General features: G+C 41.4%; 1 protein-coding gene across 1 annotated transcript in view; it reads left to right on the forward strand.

Moving 5' to 3' along the window:
* Positions 1–13,020: 13,020 nt before the first annotated feature.
* LOC139726588 (uncharacterized) overlaps positions 13,021–16,448 on the forward strand; it is a 32,329-nt gene continuing 28,901 nt past the window's right edge. The window contains exon 1 of the mRNA XM_071637580.1: positions 13,021–13,249. Coding sequence (XP_071493681.1) covers positions 13,021–13,249 — 229 coding nt within the window. The remainder of the gene's footprint in view (positions 13,250–16,448) is intronic.

Here is a 16,448-nt window from a genome sequence, read left to right on the forward strand (position 1 = left end):
TTTTGTTCACAGACTTGGGCCATTCATCATCATATTTTATCAATTCCAGGTCATATAGAGTACACGTACCATGTAAGGAACAAGAAACCTCCCGAGATTCATCAGAGAGTTTCAATCTGTCTAAATTTCAGACAGAAGGAGATCTATGAACCCTATGCCATAATGCCTGTCCGGGCAACTACATCCAGACTGCAATTAATTATCCCCCCACCACCCCCCCCCCCACCCCCCCACCCCCCCCGGCTAAATACTGCTATTACTGGTTTAATAGTAATAGTGGTAAGGTTAGAGTATCTAAAAGATTAGAGTTTATAGGTTTAGGGTAAGGGTTAGGAGTTTGGGTTAGGATCAGGTTCGGGATTAGGATTAGGATTACGGCCAGGGGAAGGGTCCGGAGTAATTGCCCAGGAGGGTTATTGCCCTAACGTAGACCTGTTGACAACACGTATCTGGAAACATTTGGTTCCTCTGATGTAATAGTCCCACCCTTTATGTCAAATTGCCAACTTTAAATGATTCAGTAAAGAGAAATCTGTGAAACTGCTCCTTTCGATGGATTTGAAACAGGCTGTGTGCATGCACTAGCTTCAATTCTAGCTAGCTGGATTGCAGTGTAGAAACACCTAGCTTTTTGACAAGGTTGACTATATTGCGTTGCTTCTGGGCGAGTGAAGAAGATATCCCAGCCAAGCAAAACATTGTGAGAGCGGAAGGGCCTTGTCGAAAGGTGAAAACCATTGCGCCTTTCATGCACATTCATATCGCCAATACAACTTGTATGCACCATGCCATGCAATGTCAATGACACATGTGCCATTCAATGCTGTTTTGAAAAAGGAAGGTAGGCCTACAGAGAGATGGACTCGTAGAATATCGTCTTTTCAAGACCATGGGATCAGTCCGGAAATGAGCAAGTGAACGGTAGGAATGAATTAGGGTCCTAGATACGAAACTTAGCGTAGTAAAAGTATTAAAAAGTAAATTTAGGCCTAACCGTTAGGCCCTAGACCGTGTAGACACCCCCCCCCCCCCCCATGCCTTTTTTTTGCTGGTGAAATTCGTAACTTACAGACGGGCAAAAATTTGTGTTTCTCTTTCATCGTACAGAGACAGCACTCTTACTCTTAGTGTTACCGTTACTAGCCGGTGGCGGTTGTAGGCGCTATTTTATAGCCAATATCACTGATATAGGCACAACTTTTCTCGTTTTGAGAATGACACTCACATTTTACAATACATGGGACTATTGTCAGGTAGGATGAAGCAGAGTTTCTGGCCTGGGCCTGAATGCGAGTTTATCTACAAATATCCCGACACAAGTTCCACTATTTATACTTTTGGCAAAATCAAGGAATTTACAAATTACTCCACTGAAGGATGAAGAAATGCTCAATTTACTTACGTACGTCCGTGATGAAGAAAGCTGCGCTAGCGTCCACAAACACCGAACACGCATACAAAGTTTACGTCTGATGAATACCACCGGGCCGCGATCCAACGATCGGGGCCCGAGCTTCGCCGCCCGGGCGCGGCGGGCCTGCCCTCCCCATCCATCCGCCAGCTGCTGCTAGACAAACGCTGTCTGAACATGCAGACAATGAATCAGGGGCGTCACCAGCTTTTTTTCAAGGGGGTGCGTTTTGACACTAAATGTTTACGAGATTTTTTTGACAGACATTTGGAATATAGGAAGCTCTCAATCCCTAGACTTTTACTGTTTTTTGAGGGAAACCAAGCGGGGGAAAGGGCACCGGCGCGCCGGTAGCTAGGATTTCATCTTAGGGGGGGGGGGGGGGGGGGGGGGGGGGAGGGGTTAGTATGCGAGGGAGCGAGCAAGGGTGGGGGGAGGGTGTGGAAGTGACGGAGAGGGTTGTACCCCTTATAAATGGATTATGGAATGACGGTGTGAAACGACAAATTACTGGCAGCGATATCAGGAGAATGGCATCACGACTACATGCGAGCGAGCGGAGCGAGCGAGCTTGAAAAATTTGACATTAAACAGTTCCAAAAACTGCCGTTTGTAGCCATATTTTTTGCTTTGTAAATTAAGGGGGGCGCACCGGGCGCAACTGCTGGCAATTACTGGCAGCAACATCAGGTGAATGGCATAATAATTAAATGCGAGCGAGCAAAGAGAGCGAGCTTGGAAATTTTGACATTTTACAGTCCAAAAACTGCCATTTGGAGCCATATTTTTTCGCTTTGGAAATAAAGGAGGGGTGGGGGCGCAACGGGCGCAACTGCCGGTAATTATTGGCAGCAACATCAGGAGAATTGCATAACAATTAAATGCGAGCGAGCTTGAAAATTTTGACATTTTACAGTCCCAAAACTGCCGTTTGTAGCCATATTTTTTTTTGCTTTGTAAATTAAGGGGGGGGGGGCGCAACGGGCGCAACTGATGGCAATTACTGGCAGCAACATCAGGTGAATGGCATAATAATTAGATGCGAGCGAGCAAAGAGAGCGAGCTTGGAAATTTTGATATTTTACAGTCCAAAAACTGCCATTTGGAGCCATCTTTTTTCGCTTTGGAAATAAAATAGGGGTGGGGGCGCAACGTGCGCAACTGACGGTAATTACTGGCAGCAACATCAGGAGAATTGCATAACAATTAAATGCGAGCGAGCGAGCGAGCGAGCTTGAAAATTTTGACATTTTACAGTCCAAAAACTGCCGTTTGTAGCCATATTTTTTTTTGCTTTGGAAATTAAGGGGGTGGGGGGTCGCACCGGGCGAAACTGCTGGCAATTACTGGCAGCAACATCAGGGGAATGGCATAACAATTAAATGCGAGCGAGCGAAGAGAGCGAGCTTGGAAATTTTGACATTTTACAGTCCAAAAACTGCCATTTGGAGCCATATTTTTTCGCTTCGGAGATAAAGGAAGGGTGGGGGCGCAACGTGCGCAACTGCCGGTAATTAGTGGCAGCAACAGTGGGAGAATTACATAACAATTAAATGCGAGCGAGTGAGCGAGCGAGCTTGAAAATTTTGACATTTTACAGTCCCAAAACTGCATTTTGTAGCCGTATCTTTTTTTTTGCTTTGGAAATTAAGGGGGGGGGGGGCGCACCGGGCGCATCTTACTGCTGGCAATTACTGGCAGCAACATCAGGTGAATGGCATAACAATTAAATGCGAGCGAGCGAAGAGAGCGAGCTTGAAATTTTACATTTTACAGTCCCAAAACTGCCGTTCTTAGCCATATTTTTTCATTTTGGAAGTTAAGGGGGGGGGGGGCACCGGACGCACCTGCAGGCAATTACTGGCAGCAACATCAGAAGAATGGCATAAAGATTAAATGCGAGCTTGAAAGTTTTGACATTTTACAGTCCCAAAACTTCCATTTGGAGCCATATTTTTTCGCTTTGGAAATAAAGGAGGTGTGGGGGGGGGGGGGGGCGCACCGGGCGCAACTGCCGGCAATTACTGGCAGCAACATCAGGAGAATTGCGTATAACAATAAAATGCGAGCGAGCGAGCGAGCTTGAAGATTTTGACATTTTACAGTAAAAAAAAACCAAACAAACAAACTGCCGTTTGTAGCTATATTTCTTCGCTTTAGAATTTAAGGGGGCGCATCGGGCGCAAGTGCTGGCAAATACTGGAATCAATATCAGGAGAGCATATTGATTACAATCGAGCGAGCGGAACGAGCGAGCTTGAAAATATTACATTTTACAGTCCAAAACTGCCGGTCTTTTCTTAGCCATATTTTTTCGCTTGGAAATTAAGGGGGGAGGGGCACCGGGCGCAACTGCTGGCAATTACTGGCAGCAACATCCAGGTGAATTGCATAACAATTAAATGCGAGCTTGAAAATTTTTACATTTTACAGTCCCAAAACTGCCGTTCTTAGCCATATTTTTTCATTTTGGAAGTTAGGGGGGGGGGGGCGCGCACCGGGCGCACCTGCAGGCAATTACTGGCAGCAACATCAGAAAAATGGCATAAAGATTAAATGCGAGCGAACGGAGCGAGCGATCTTGAAAATTTTGACATTTTACAGTCCCCAAATTGCCGTTTGTAGCTATATTTTTTTGCTTTGGAAATTAAGGGGAGGGGGGGGGGGGCGCACCAGGCGCAACTGCCGGCAATTACTGGCAGCAACTTCAGGAGAATGGCATTACGACTAATGCGAGCGAGAGGAACGAGCGAGCTTGAAAAATTTTGACATTTTACTGTCCAAAAACTGCCGTTTGAAGCTATATATATTTTTTTTTTCGCTTTGGAAATTAAAGGGGGGGGGGGGGGGACGCCCGGTGAGCCCGGTGCGCCCCTCTCCCTGGATCCGCCACTGGTAGTCAAGGGTGTGGGTTTATGTTCATGACTGGGGGAGGTATGACCAGCGAGGTGGCGTCGAAGTGACCAAGCGGGGAAAGGATGTCCAAAATCTGCACTTAAGAGCATCCCATAAACTAATTGTGCGTGTTTGTTTGTGTGTGTGTCTTATATGTACAAGGAAAAGTTAGGAATTAGCCCAGGGCAAGTCTTTTTATTGGCAATGCAAGACATTTTTACATAGACTAGTATGTATAAAGCAACACTGCAAAATCAATGATCTAGCTTTGATATAACGAAGAGTAAGGTACAAAAGTATACATTCTACATCACATTGCGCAACATTGTAGCGACTCTTCGTTCGGATGTACTGAGTACACTGCGCACATCCTGCTTATGATTATGCAGAATGCCAACCAGGAATCACGCTGAATCGCAATCTTTTGTCGGGTCCGGGCTTTTTGAACAATGTTTCACACTATATACCTATCTAATTATGGTTAAAAGGAATCATAGAAAAATATCTTATTTCTTGATCACCCTTTCATTCAAAAGCAGTTTACTAACACTTGAATCACTATTTCGGTAAGTCTTTTTTTTTTTTGCCAGCGGATTGGGAGGGGGGCGCACCCCCCTCCGTAGTTACGCCACTGCTTTTGGGTGAACTAATTGGACAGATTTCTTGAATTCTAACAAAAAAGCAAGAAAATCTTTTCATTGCGGGAATTATGATTATGTGGGATGGGGCAAACGTGTATAAGTGCTCCGTATCGTACGGATGTACAGTACGGTCGATAAATAGTAAACACTGTAGAATACTAATAGATATGTACAAAATCAGTGCTGCCAGGTGACCAGGGGTGCGAATTATTATTATTATTTGTGTGTGTGTGTGTGTGTGTGTGTGTGTGTGTGTGTGTGTGTGTGTGTGTGTGTGTGTCCCTGGTGCAAAATATAAAAACAAATTAGAAAAGAGTAATTATTTAGCGTCCGGCGTTGAGGTCGCTCGCAGCCTGTTTTTTTTTTTTTTTTTTTTAGATCTGAAGGGGGGTGCGTTCGCACCCAACGCACCCCCCCTGGTGACGCCCATGTGAATGGGTATTGAATCAGGGTATTAAAGTACCATTCAGTGACCGGTCGAAAACTGGTGTCGAAAAATAGAATATTGCGTGAAAATCCCGTCGCCCGTCGCCTATTCCAAGCTATTCCAACGGAAAAATGAATAAAATATCAATATCCTATTTTCAACTGAAAATGGAACACAGGATAATGGATTTGCTCTTAGATTCTGTTTTTCGCGTTTCATTATAATGAAATGTCAAAAAATGACTCAAAATCCTATTTTCTGAACATTTCAAAAAATAGGAAATGGAAAACAGGATATCGGTTCGATATTCGTTTTTCCATTTTCCATTTGCAACGAGCGACGGGATATTGAAGACCGCCCTCAACGGCCACTTTATTTCGACACATTTAAAATCGGTGGTAGCTGTTCGGTATCATTCAGCGTCTAGAAGAAGAAGACTATACCTTGGCTACGATATGCTACGCACCTCATCAAACTATCCAGCAGGCACAATCATGGCGTGTAGCTCTTTGTAGCGACGTGCTCTGCTGCGAAACGACAAGTTTGTAGAGACTTCCGACCGTAATTATGCGATGTTTCCATCTACTGAAAACCTTTTTCTTCTCCGACTGAAACTGAGATGAACTAAGAAAATAGTTTTAGATGAAATCCTCGAATTTCAACAACTTCACCAATCATAATGTCGGTGAAAACCGTGAGAAAGGAGTTGCGTTTCCGTTGTCACTGTACCCAGTGCCGTATGTGCCGTATATAAGGCACTGACTGTACCAGGACAACAGGGAGAATAGTACCAATCATAGCTTTTCTTGGGGGGGGGGGGGGGGGGGGTGGAACTGGTAAATCTTATTTCCAAACCTATTCAGCAATTCTATATAATTATAGAGACTCTGTTTTGAATTTGTTTATCATTTATGACCAGACCATTGCGCTACATACTTTGTTCTAAGTTTTTTTCTTATTATGCAAACATCTAGGATTAGTCTGACAAATTTATAATCATATTCTACACAATGGATACACCAAGTTAAATCCTCTGTTGGTTATGATTCACCTCTTTTCTCACCGCATGTTTTTTTAGCTGCCCCTACTTTTCATGCTTCTCTTTGAAAATTAGCCCTAAGTTTAGCTGAAAGGGCAAATTTCTTCCCATGAGTGGAAAACGAATAGATAAAATAAAAGATAATAAAGAGGAAAACTGTCTTTCTTTGATTATGTATGCGCGCTTGTGAGTTGTCTCGAATTCATTGTTGGACATGTATCTTTGATTGAATCAGTTAATATTGTTCTATAAAAGGTGCCTTTTAAACGATATGTTACATTGAATTTTCTGTCATGACCAGTCAGGTGGACAGTCCATAAAACAAAATAGAGTGTAGTCTCATGGTCCACATGGTGGTTACTTCTGGACATATACCATCACATGAAATTGAAATGAAATGATTACATAGAAAAGCAAGAAAAGAAGGGGCACCTAAAGAACTTAATGGTGAGAAAAATGATGAATCACAACCAACAGAGGGTTTCATTTGGTGTATGTTTTGTGCATAAATTTGTGAATCTAATCTTAGATGTTTGCACATAATAAGAAAAAAACACAGGTGAACATTAAACGAAGTTATTATTGTTATAATTATTATCATTATTTATTTGACATTTGCAATACAACACAAGTGATAACAGATAAACAAACAAAGCAAACAAATTACTTTACGGATACAAGATGTCAGGTTTTCCCTGATGGTGAGCTTCCCTGTGTTGCCGGGTTGGAAAAAAGCAATCAAACTCAACTGAAGGAAGCACGTCAGGAAGTATTTGAAGACACACACATAAGAAATAATAATAGCTGATAATAATACAAATCATTTCAAATTGAGCATGTACACCAGGTGAATTATTGTACATAAAAACTTGAAATATCATTGTGGGGAATGATATTCGTCCCTCCCCCCCCCCCCATAAAAAAGTCACTCCAGTGTACCAAAAAAAAGTGTTATCAGAGTACATCTCTGGAAAAAAAAAACCCACAAAAACAAATATAACTGCACTGCTAACTGTATAGCACCCAAATCCTATCCGATGACCCAAAACCTCTGCCCCTACCCCCCCCCCCAAAAAAAAAAATCACCGTCAGACAACAAATTCACGATACCAGGTATCATCAACATACCCAAACCATCTTAGATACACAATAAAAATAAAAATAAAAAATTATTTCAAAACCTTAGCTTCGTGTATCGTTAACCTGAAACTCCATGACCCAACGTTTTCTCTATGAAAATCCTTATGTGGTAATACATACACCACTGTGCAATTAATAATGTATATGCACCGAAATTCATAAATACTATTGGGTTTTCTGAAGAATGACTAAAAAAAACCCCCAAAAACAAAAACAAAAACAGTGAAATACTGGTGTGTCCTACACATAAAGTCTGAAACCCAGGGACAACAAGGTTGGATCGGAAACAAAACTAAATATAAATCAATCAATCATAAATCAAAATGTATAAAAAATAATCTTAAATTCAATTCAATTGTACCTACGAACTGAAATATATCACTGTGGTGAATGGTGTTCGCCCCCCCCCCCAATAAAATAAAAAAAATATTCTGTGTGTCATAGCAACCAAGAGCAGTCATAGAGTAACAGCAAAAACAAAATAACAATCCTGGTCGCGCATCCTGGTCCTAGCACATTGAAAAGGGAAACGCAACTCCTTTCTCCGTTTTCACCGACATTGTGATTGGTGAAGTTGTTGAAATTCGAGGATTTCATCTGAAATTATTTTCTTAGTTCATCTCAGTTTCAGTCGGAGAAGAAAAAGGTTTTCCGTATGTGGAAATATCGCACAATTACGGTTGGAAGTCTCTACAAACTTGTCGTTTCGCAGCAGAGCACGTCGCTACAAAGAACTACACCCATATGGAGGTGGGAAAAGACCCCAGTGATACTAGTACTTTGATGAGGTGCGTAGCATATCTTAGCCAAAGTATAGTCTTCTTCTTCTAGACGCTGAATAATACCGAACCGCTACCACTGATTTATGTGTCGAAATAAAGTGGCCGTTGGGGGCGGTCTTCAATATCCCGTCGCTCGTTGCAAATGAAAAATGGAAAAATGAATATCGAACCGATATCCTGTTTTCCATTTCCTATTTTATGAAATATTGAGAAAATAGGATTTTGAGTCATTTTCCGCCATTTCATCATAATGAAACACGGAAAACAGAAATTCAGAGCAAATCCATTATCCCGTGTTCCACTCTCAGTTGAAAATAGGATATTGATATTTTATTCATTTTCCCGTTGAAATAGCAGACGGGCGACGGGATTTCCACGCAATATTCAATTTTCCGTCACCAGTTGTCGACCGATCACTGAACGGTACTTTAATACCCTGATTGTATTGTGCTTTGGTGTTGTGTACTTTGCCCTGCTCACGACAGACTCAACAAGTTGGAGATGGCGCAAATCCTCTTCGATCAAAGCGGGTTATTACTAGTATGTAAATTAGGGCCCGTTGCATAAAAGTTAGAATTATGGTCACTTTGCCATCCAATGGGAAACTTCCATGGAATTCTTGATTTTGATTGGCTGTTGAGTATTGTTGCCATGGTAGTTACCATTGGTTTGGCAAAGTTCCATAATTACCTCCGCCAAGGGAGCAGGTTATGTTTTCGTTACCGTTGGTTTGTTCGTTAGTTCGTTCGTCCGTGGGCAAAATAACTCAAAAAGTAGATAACGGATTGGGATGGAAACTTGCAGGAAAGGTTGAGAATGACACAAGTAACAAACGATTAAATTTTGGTTGTGATCTGAGAATTTTTGAGGAATTTATGAAGGATTATTATGACGTAACAAAGGCTTCTACACTAGTATTGGGAAATCGGGCGATTTTCAGCATGTGGAAACCACTAATCTCTATATGGAAGAGCCCAAATAGCTTTTCCCAAGTGGTGGAGAGGAGAAAAATTCTCTTGGGAAGAGCAAGATCATCGGTGGAAAGTAGCTGCTTGGCGGAGGTCTGCGCTCTCAGAGTGCTTTTCTAGTTGTAACTTTTATGCCACGGGCCCTGCTCTCTAAACCCAGGGAGGTGGGCTTCCCACCTCCCTCCTATAAACCGTAACCAGGGAGGTGAGTCGAGTCTCGACTCACCTCCTGCTATGCTAGTATGTAGAACTGAAATTTCCATACGCTTCCGCATTCAAACTAAAATAATTTATTTGGAGACTATAAGCCAGCTCGTAATTATCTCACGTGCACGTTCGTACAAATGACCTTTCCTTTTTCTCGGTTGGTTAGGCAATTCACACTCGTTCTGAAATTGACAAATGCATAAGTTTGCAACAATAGAATCCATGTTCACGTTACAAAGAATGACTTGCGTGGACCAGATGACCAGAATGGCGTAAACCTGGGGAAGCATCATTTCTTTGGTTTCTGTTAATCTTGCCAAATTCCCGGCCCGGCTATCTGGTGGATTTGCTGGCAAACTAGAAAGTAATACTTGTCACTACGGCTGGCAGGCACCATTTATAAGGATAACATGAATAGATGCAAGGATTTTAGTAGCTTATAAAAGTTTGTCGGGAAAAAAAATATCTGACAAAACGAATGGCGTAAGTTCTGAATCCAGATAACGTTCAATAGCCCTCAAGGACCAAAATTACATCAATTCATCAGGACTGCTCGGTCATTCGGAGAATTTCTTCGACGACCGACTCCGAACAATATCACGTTATTGAATAACGTCTGTAGTGCGTCTGCGGCGATTGGCTACAGCGCCTTATTCCCACCATCAAATCAGACGAGCTAATGGAGCGTCCAGGATCAGACGTGAAACCGTTCTCATCCACGTTCGGATCAAAACAGAAAGTCCATGCACCTTTATCAGACAAAGTAACGAACGCTTCATGCAACCTTACGGAGACCCATGGCTACCTACAGGGCTGGCGATGATGTGGTGAAGTAGCGGAAATGTCTCCGCAACAGAGGAGACGTCTCGGAGAAGTCCCCGCGACTGCCACCTATGATGGCGATTTTCACGTGATCCCTTGGCAATGCCCCCCCCCCCCCCCTCTCTCTCTCTCTCTGTTGTAGCTCTTATAAAGGGGTGGGGGCTATACAAGTAGGCCTAAATTCATTTCTCCTTCCTCTATAATTCCATCGGTCCCCTCCCGCCCCCCTTTCTCTCCCCCCCCCCCCCACTTCCAGGGGCGGATCCACAAATTCTCTGTGTGTGTGTGTGTGTGTGTGTGTGTGTAGGGGGGGGGGGACGAACAACATTTCTGATGCTACTTCCGGATTTTTTCTCAATTTTCTTTTTTATTTCTTTTGTTTTATCATCATAAAATAAAGAGGTGGGGGGGAGGCGTGCCGGTGAGCCCCCCCCCCCCCCGTGGATCCGCTACTACCCTCCCCCTCTCTTCTCCTCCCCTTAATTCTCTCACACCTCCTTCCACTCGACCCTCCCTCCCATTCTCTCCCAGTAGTTTCCGTACAATTTCAATTATCTGTGCCCCTTTCCCAAGTTTATACACTGCAATGTATTATTGCTCTTCCCTGAGGTAATGGATGATGGGGATTTATAGGAAAGTGATATTTGGTTCAGAGACATGGATCAGTGGAAGAGTTTCTACCTTCCATTTCTATATATTATTATTGTTTTTGTTGTTGTTGTTGTTCTTCTTCTTCATCTTCTTTTTCTTCTGAGAATTTTTCTTATTGTTAGTACTATCATTAATGATAATAATAATGATAATGATAATAATAATAATAGTAATAATATAATAACAATGATAATAATAGAACAATAATAATGATGATGATAATAATAGCAATATATTAATCATTCATTTTTTTGTCATTATTAATATTTTTCTTATAAACCGGAAAAAAGGTTTCTTGCGAATTACTCTGCGAACTGAACGCAGGTCTATACATCCAATCAAAAGCTTTATAAGAAAGCGAGCAGACTTCCGCCTCAGATTACTAAACCATTTACATGCACCACTGATTAAATCATTCATTATTAGCAACTATTGATAACAAATTAGAGGTCGATTTTCGCCTTTCACTACTTTCTAGCATGCAAAATTTATTTTCTTCCTCATCATCTGCATGTAAATTACGTATTTCTCAAAATAACATTTCGTTTCAATCCACCTGAAAAGACAGGGGCTTCCGAGAAAGTAAAGAAGTATCTGATTTCTCGATATGGCAACCTATCCTATATATTACTTTTCCATCTCAAAGTCATGTAAAATCTATCCTATACACTCGAAGAAAAATAAGTTTATCTTTGCACCTTCACTATTATAGTATCACACATTTCAGACCGGAAAGGTCTGAATGATGCAAAATTGAACATATTATGTTTCTTAGAGTGTACTTTCTTTTGTCTTAGAATTTTAAACTCAGCTTTTTGTTGTGTCTCAAAGACGTATATTGCTTTATAAAATTAGGATTACAATTAATACGTATTTTCTCTTGTCAAATTATGCATCAAAATCACAAATTACCGAAGGCAATAAACATGTGATAAATATAAGACACAATCTTATAGATAGAACCGTGAATAGACACGACATATCACCTGTGAAACCAAAAACTTAACAAACTGGAGAAAGATAAGGCCTATCCCACCCACACGGACTAGGAACTTCATTTGCATACATCAGAAGAAGAAAAATTAATCCTTTAAGTTTAAAATCTTCCCTTTCACTCGCGCCTAGTTCAGGTAGAAATGACCTCATCCTTCTTTCCCGGTCTGTGGACAACGCCTTTTACAGATTGAGGGTTTCTTTGCTTTCTTCGACTGTCTCCATTGTGGACGATTACGTAAGTCCACAATAGCTTCTTCATCACTTTCATTGTCCCGCGATTTTCGGGCTACGCATCACCGCCCTCAAGGCTGTCCCCGTATACCAAAGTCGCCATTACACTGCGTCCCATCGTGAAGTCTCTACCATGTCCTAAAGGCTATTGAGAGAAGTGTGTGCTGAACGCCGTTACGTGTCATCTTGCTCTCTCGTGCATATATCCGGATTATGCCTGAGACTGGCGTAAAAGCTCTCCAGACGAAGATGACGAGCAGCAAGTGGGTTGAGTAGGTGTACCAGTTGAGTAAGGAGAGCGCTATACACTGTTCTCATCTACCAGGTACCGAGATTTCGAAGTTCACCCCGTTTAGGTAACACGGGTCCAAAGCCGTCAACGTATTGGCTTCACGTAAATGTGTAACATCTGGTGGACGTCATTCTGTAAAGGCCAGCTTTAGAATAATCACCACTACAGCATGTTAGTTCAGCAATATGTTTTCTTGAGTGTGATGTTTGTCACCTGCTTCGAGTAAGTGTGACTCATTAACTTTTCCGTATTTAATTTGTCTGCGGATTCATTACGCCATTTCAGGAGAGGAGAAAACGAAGAAGGGGCAGTTGGAAGCTGATTCACGTCTGATCTTTTTATCTACTGAAGACGGGCTACCAGGCCTAGCCAGCGGACCTATAGTCACCAGCGAGCGTCACCTGTTCTCCGACTGTGCCAAATCTACCTGCGGGTTAGGCAATAGTTGATTAGTCTTGTTTGCATACATTTATTAATACATTCTAGACATTCTTTGAATCATGTATTCGAGGACTAAAATGTGCAATGTTGTGGCCTCGTCGTCCGCCGTGTTTCTCACGGCATTTCTCGTGACGACTATGACGGCCACTCTCAGCGAAGCCCAAATCGTGGACCAGTTCGACATCGATTCCGGCATTTGCACCTCTTTATCACCGGGTTACGCAGCGACACCACAGACGTCGTCGTCGAGTCCGTTCACGGTATCGCCCGCCACGAATTTGTATTCAGCTGGCGGATTTTTGCAATGTGAGTAATGTTTTCCTCATTTTGTGAAATGGTAGATAGTTAGGATTTTAACAAGTCATCTGGCCTCTTTTTACAGTTTGCGTTTCTTTTTCATCTTGTACCAGTGACCGTGAGAATACATTTCAAGTGATAGGAATTATGAGGTATAACAAAATACTAGTATATCAAATTTACCCAAGAACGTGACTTCTTCACGTATATAGAAACAGAAAATGATTTATCAAAGCATATCACGAGTCGCACTGAAATATTTTGTTAAGTGGGTAGTTTTACCAGTTACCACCACCACAATCACTATCACCACCACCAACATCATCATCATCCATCATCTTCATCATCATCATCTGATTTGTAAGGTGAGTCAGAGCGCATAGGAATTAAGAAGACCTGTTCATTGTCATTACCTCCGATAGTTTGCTTGCTATGGTTCATGGCTGAGTTATAGGAACGTGATGCACTGAATAAATCCTGCATTGTTATTAAAATTCTAAATCTTATTTCCATGTACTTTAATTTTTTCTTTAATGAAAGACTATTGATACCAATAATAATCCATGGTTTGCACAGAGTATTTTTCCTCTGTATTAATGATATCACTTGTCGTTCATTATATCAATAGAATGTTTCGTAAACATGCAATTTGGTCTGTCAATTTTTGTAGAAAAAGAAAGTGTTTGCCAAAAAAGAAGAAGAAGAAAAAAAAGAAGTACAAAAGAAGTTGATGTTGCCGAAATCGCCTCAACAAGAACTGTCATAATGAGATGTTTTGAAGTCAAATAATTTGTTCTAGCTATCTAGGCAGACTTAGCCCGATTCGGTTTGGGTGCTGTTTTCGGTTCATGTCTCAGCCATAAACAGAAGTTCTTCAGCATGCCTGACAATATAAATTTATGCATTGACATCACAAAGCACCCGACTGAACATAATCATCTTTTCTTCTTATATTGAAATCCTGCAGTTATTGCCATATAAATTACAATGTTTTCTAACCGAATTGCCACATTCATCAATGTTATTGACTAGCAACTCTGAAAGAATTACAGTTTGGCTTCAGACGGTTTTAGTATAGGAGATGATGGTTGGAATCCTATCCGGACTTAAAAATCTGTTCAGTCATTGTTAATCCTTACAAAAACACTTCCTTCATCATTAGGACAGTTTCTAGTCGACGGAGTGTTATGGCCTTTCATGAACTTGTGTGTGAGCGTGAAAGGTAATGCGACCCAATCAGGCATGTAGTTTTTGCATAATTTCAGCTGATCAAAGGCGTTGCCTAATACTGACGAGCAATAATGCATTCCTGTCGTATTTGCAGGGCGGTGTCACGGTCTCCCTCCCACCCCTTTTGGTATTAGCTTAGCATGTCCTTACTCTATACGAGAGCGGCATTGGGTGTGTGGATGTTTTGTTTGTGTGATGGGAGTGAGCAGGGCGTGCACGCCATTCTGATCATGGCAAACTCGCGTTGGGCGCCACATTCGCGTTTTAACTCCCTTTACATTTGACAATGGTCATTTCATGTAACGCTGAATAACAATCGATGTATTGTTCGGAACCGAAAGACAATGAATAAAACTGCATTGCGTCCGAGGCCACTTGCGAGTTGTCTTGCTTAGATTTGTTACCTTTCTCTTCCCCTTTCTCTCATAGAGGAAGAGTGAGAGAGGGAGAGAGAAAGGGGGGGGGGGCAGGGGGCGTTGAGGGCTTGAGAACATAAGAAGCCGCTCTGGCTCTTCAAGGACACATTTTTGGCAGCTTTAGCATGTCTGAAGAGTCGATTTCACCGTGAAATGGCGGCTGTTACAAAAGCTTGAAACACAGTATAATAAGACACAACGTCAGAGCTCAAAAAACACAAAATAATTAATCACCATAACAACATTGCAATACATAGTTACGTTAAGATGATAGATAACAGTGTACGGATTGTGCATTTTGTTTACTTTCATCCAAACTGTAACGCATAAATCAAATGGAAACGCTTCATATGTAATATATATGATGTGTTTGTGTGTGTGTGTGTGTGTGTGTATTTCACTATATTTCTCTTTTATACCTTTTTACATTAATTCATGACAGTCTACATACACATCTCGAAACTGTGAAAATGAAAGAACAAAAAAAAAAACAAAACAAACAAACAAACGGTTAGAGGAAAAGTACCCCAGAATACTTATACCTGGTAATCAGATTGACTTAAACACTAAACAAGAATATATATATATTGGCTAAAGCGTTAAAAGCACTGTGTTTTGTTTCCGCTCAAAATGGTTTGTTTTTATTCCCACAATATGGGAGCTCAAGTTTTATTTTTTGTGAGCAAGAGTTAAGTGATGAAAGCTGTATACAAGCTGGACTTCGACGTTGTGCCAAGTTTGAATTCTTCAAAATGATGTCCTGCATAAGATTAAAGTTTGGGTTTGACGACAAGTAAATTTGATCTCTTTGCAGGAAGTCGTGAATGCTTGCATAAGTCCAGCCGTGTTTGTGACGTAAGAATGGCTGGTATTTTGGGGATCGTTGTCTGCGTTAGACGCAATATTTACAGAAACCCATTGTGAAAAGAGTCTCATGTAAACACTACGGCGCGTTTGGCAACAAGCAACTAAAAGCATAATTTCTACTCGTTGAAAGCCATGCAACTTCTCTCCGTTTGATCACCCTTCCAGCCAGCAGCATATTACTCATTTTACGACGGAAAATGCCAGGAAAATTGACGGGCCATGAAACATCTTACGGCACTCTGCCGTACAATATCCGCATTTATCTAAACTCTTTTGTTGTTGAAAACTGTGTCAGTGTTCACAATATACACTCTCCGTGATACTATCATCTAGAATTAATGCAACGTGAGCATCTAAGCGCAGTTATAGAATGAAAGAGAGAGAGAGAGAGAGAGAGAGAGAGAGAGAGCGAGCGAGATAGAGAACAAAGTTTCATATTAACTCGATAGTAATTACACTTTAAGGGATGGTATACAATGTAGTTTTGGTTGAGATGGGGTTTCAGGTTGTCAATGTTTTTATGATCTTTTATATACTAGTGATAAGAAACCTTCAGATGTGAGTTTCGTCAGTTTGTCTCCCTCTACAAATTAAATTTGTTTTGATCGCAAATTAAATTATCCCTCTACAAATTAAGATTCGTTAATTTACAGATCAGCAGTTGCGTCCTTAACAAATTTAATTTGTAGAGGGAG

Source organism: Diadema antillarum, unplaced genomic scaffold, assembly GCF_040938485.1.
Source record: "Diadema antillarum isolate AM-2024a unplaced genomic scaffold, OU_Dant_1.0 seq00000091_RagTag, whole genome shotgun sequence".
Classification (NCBI taxonomy): domain Eukaryota; kingdom Metazoa; phylum Echinodermata; class Echinoidea; order Diadematoida; family Diadematidae; genus Diadema; species Diadema antillarum.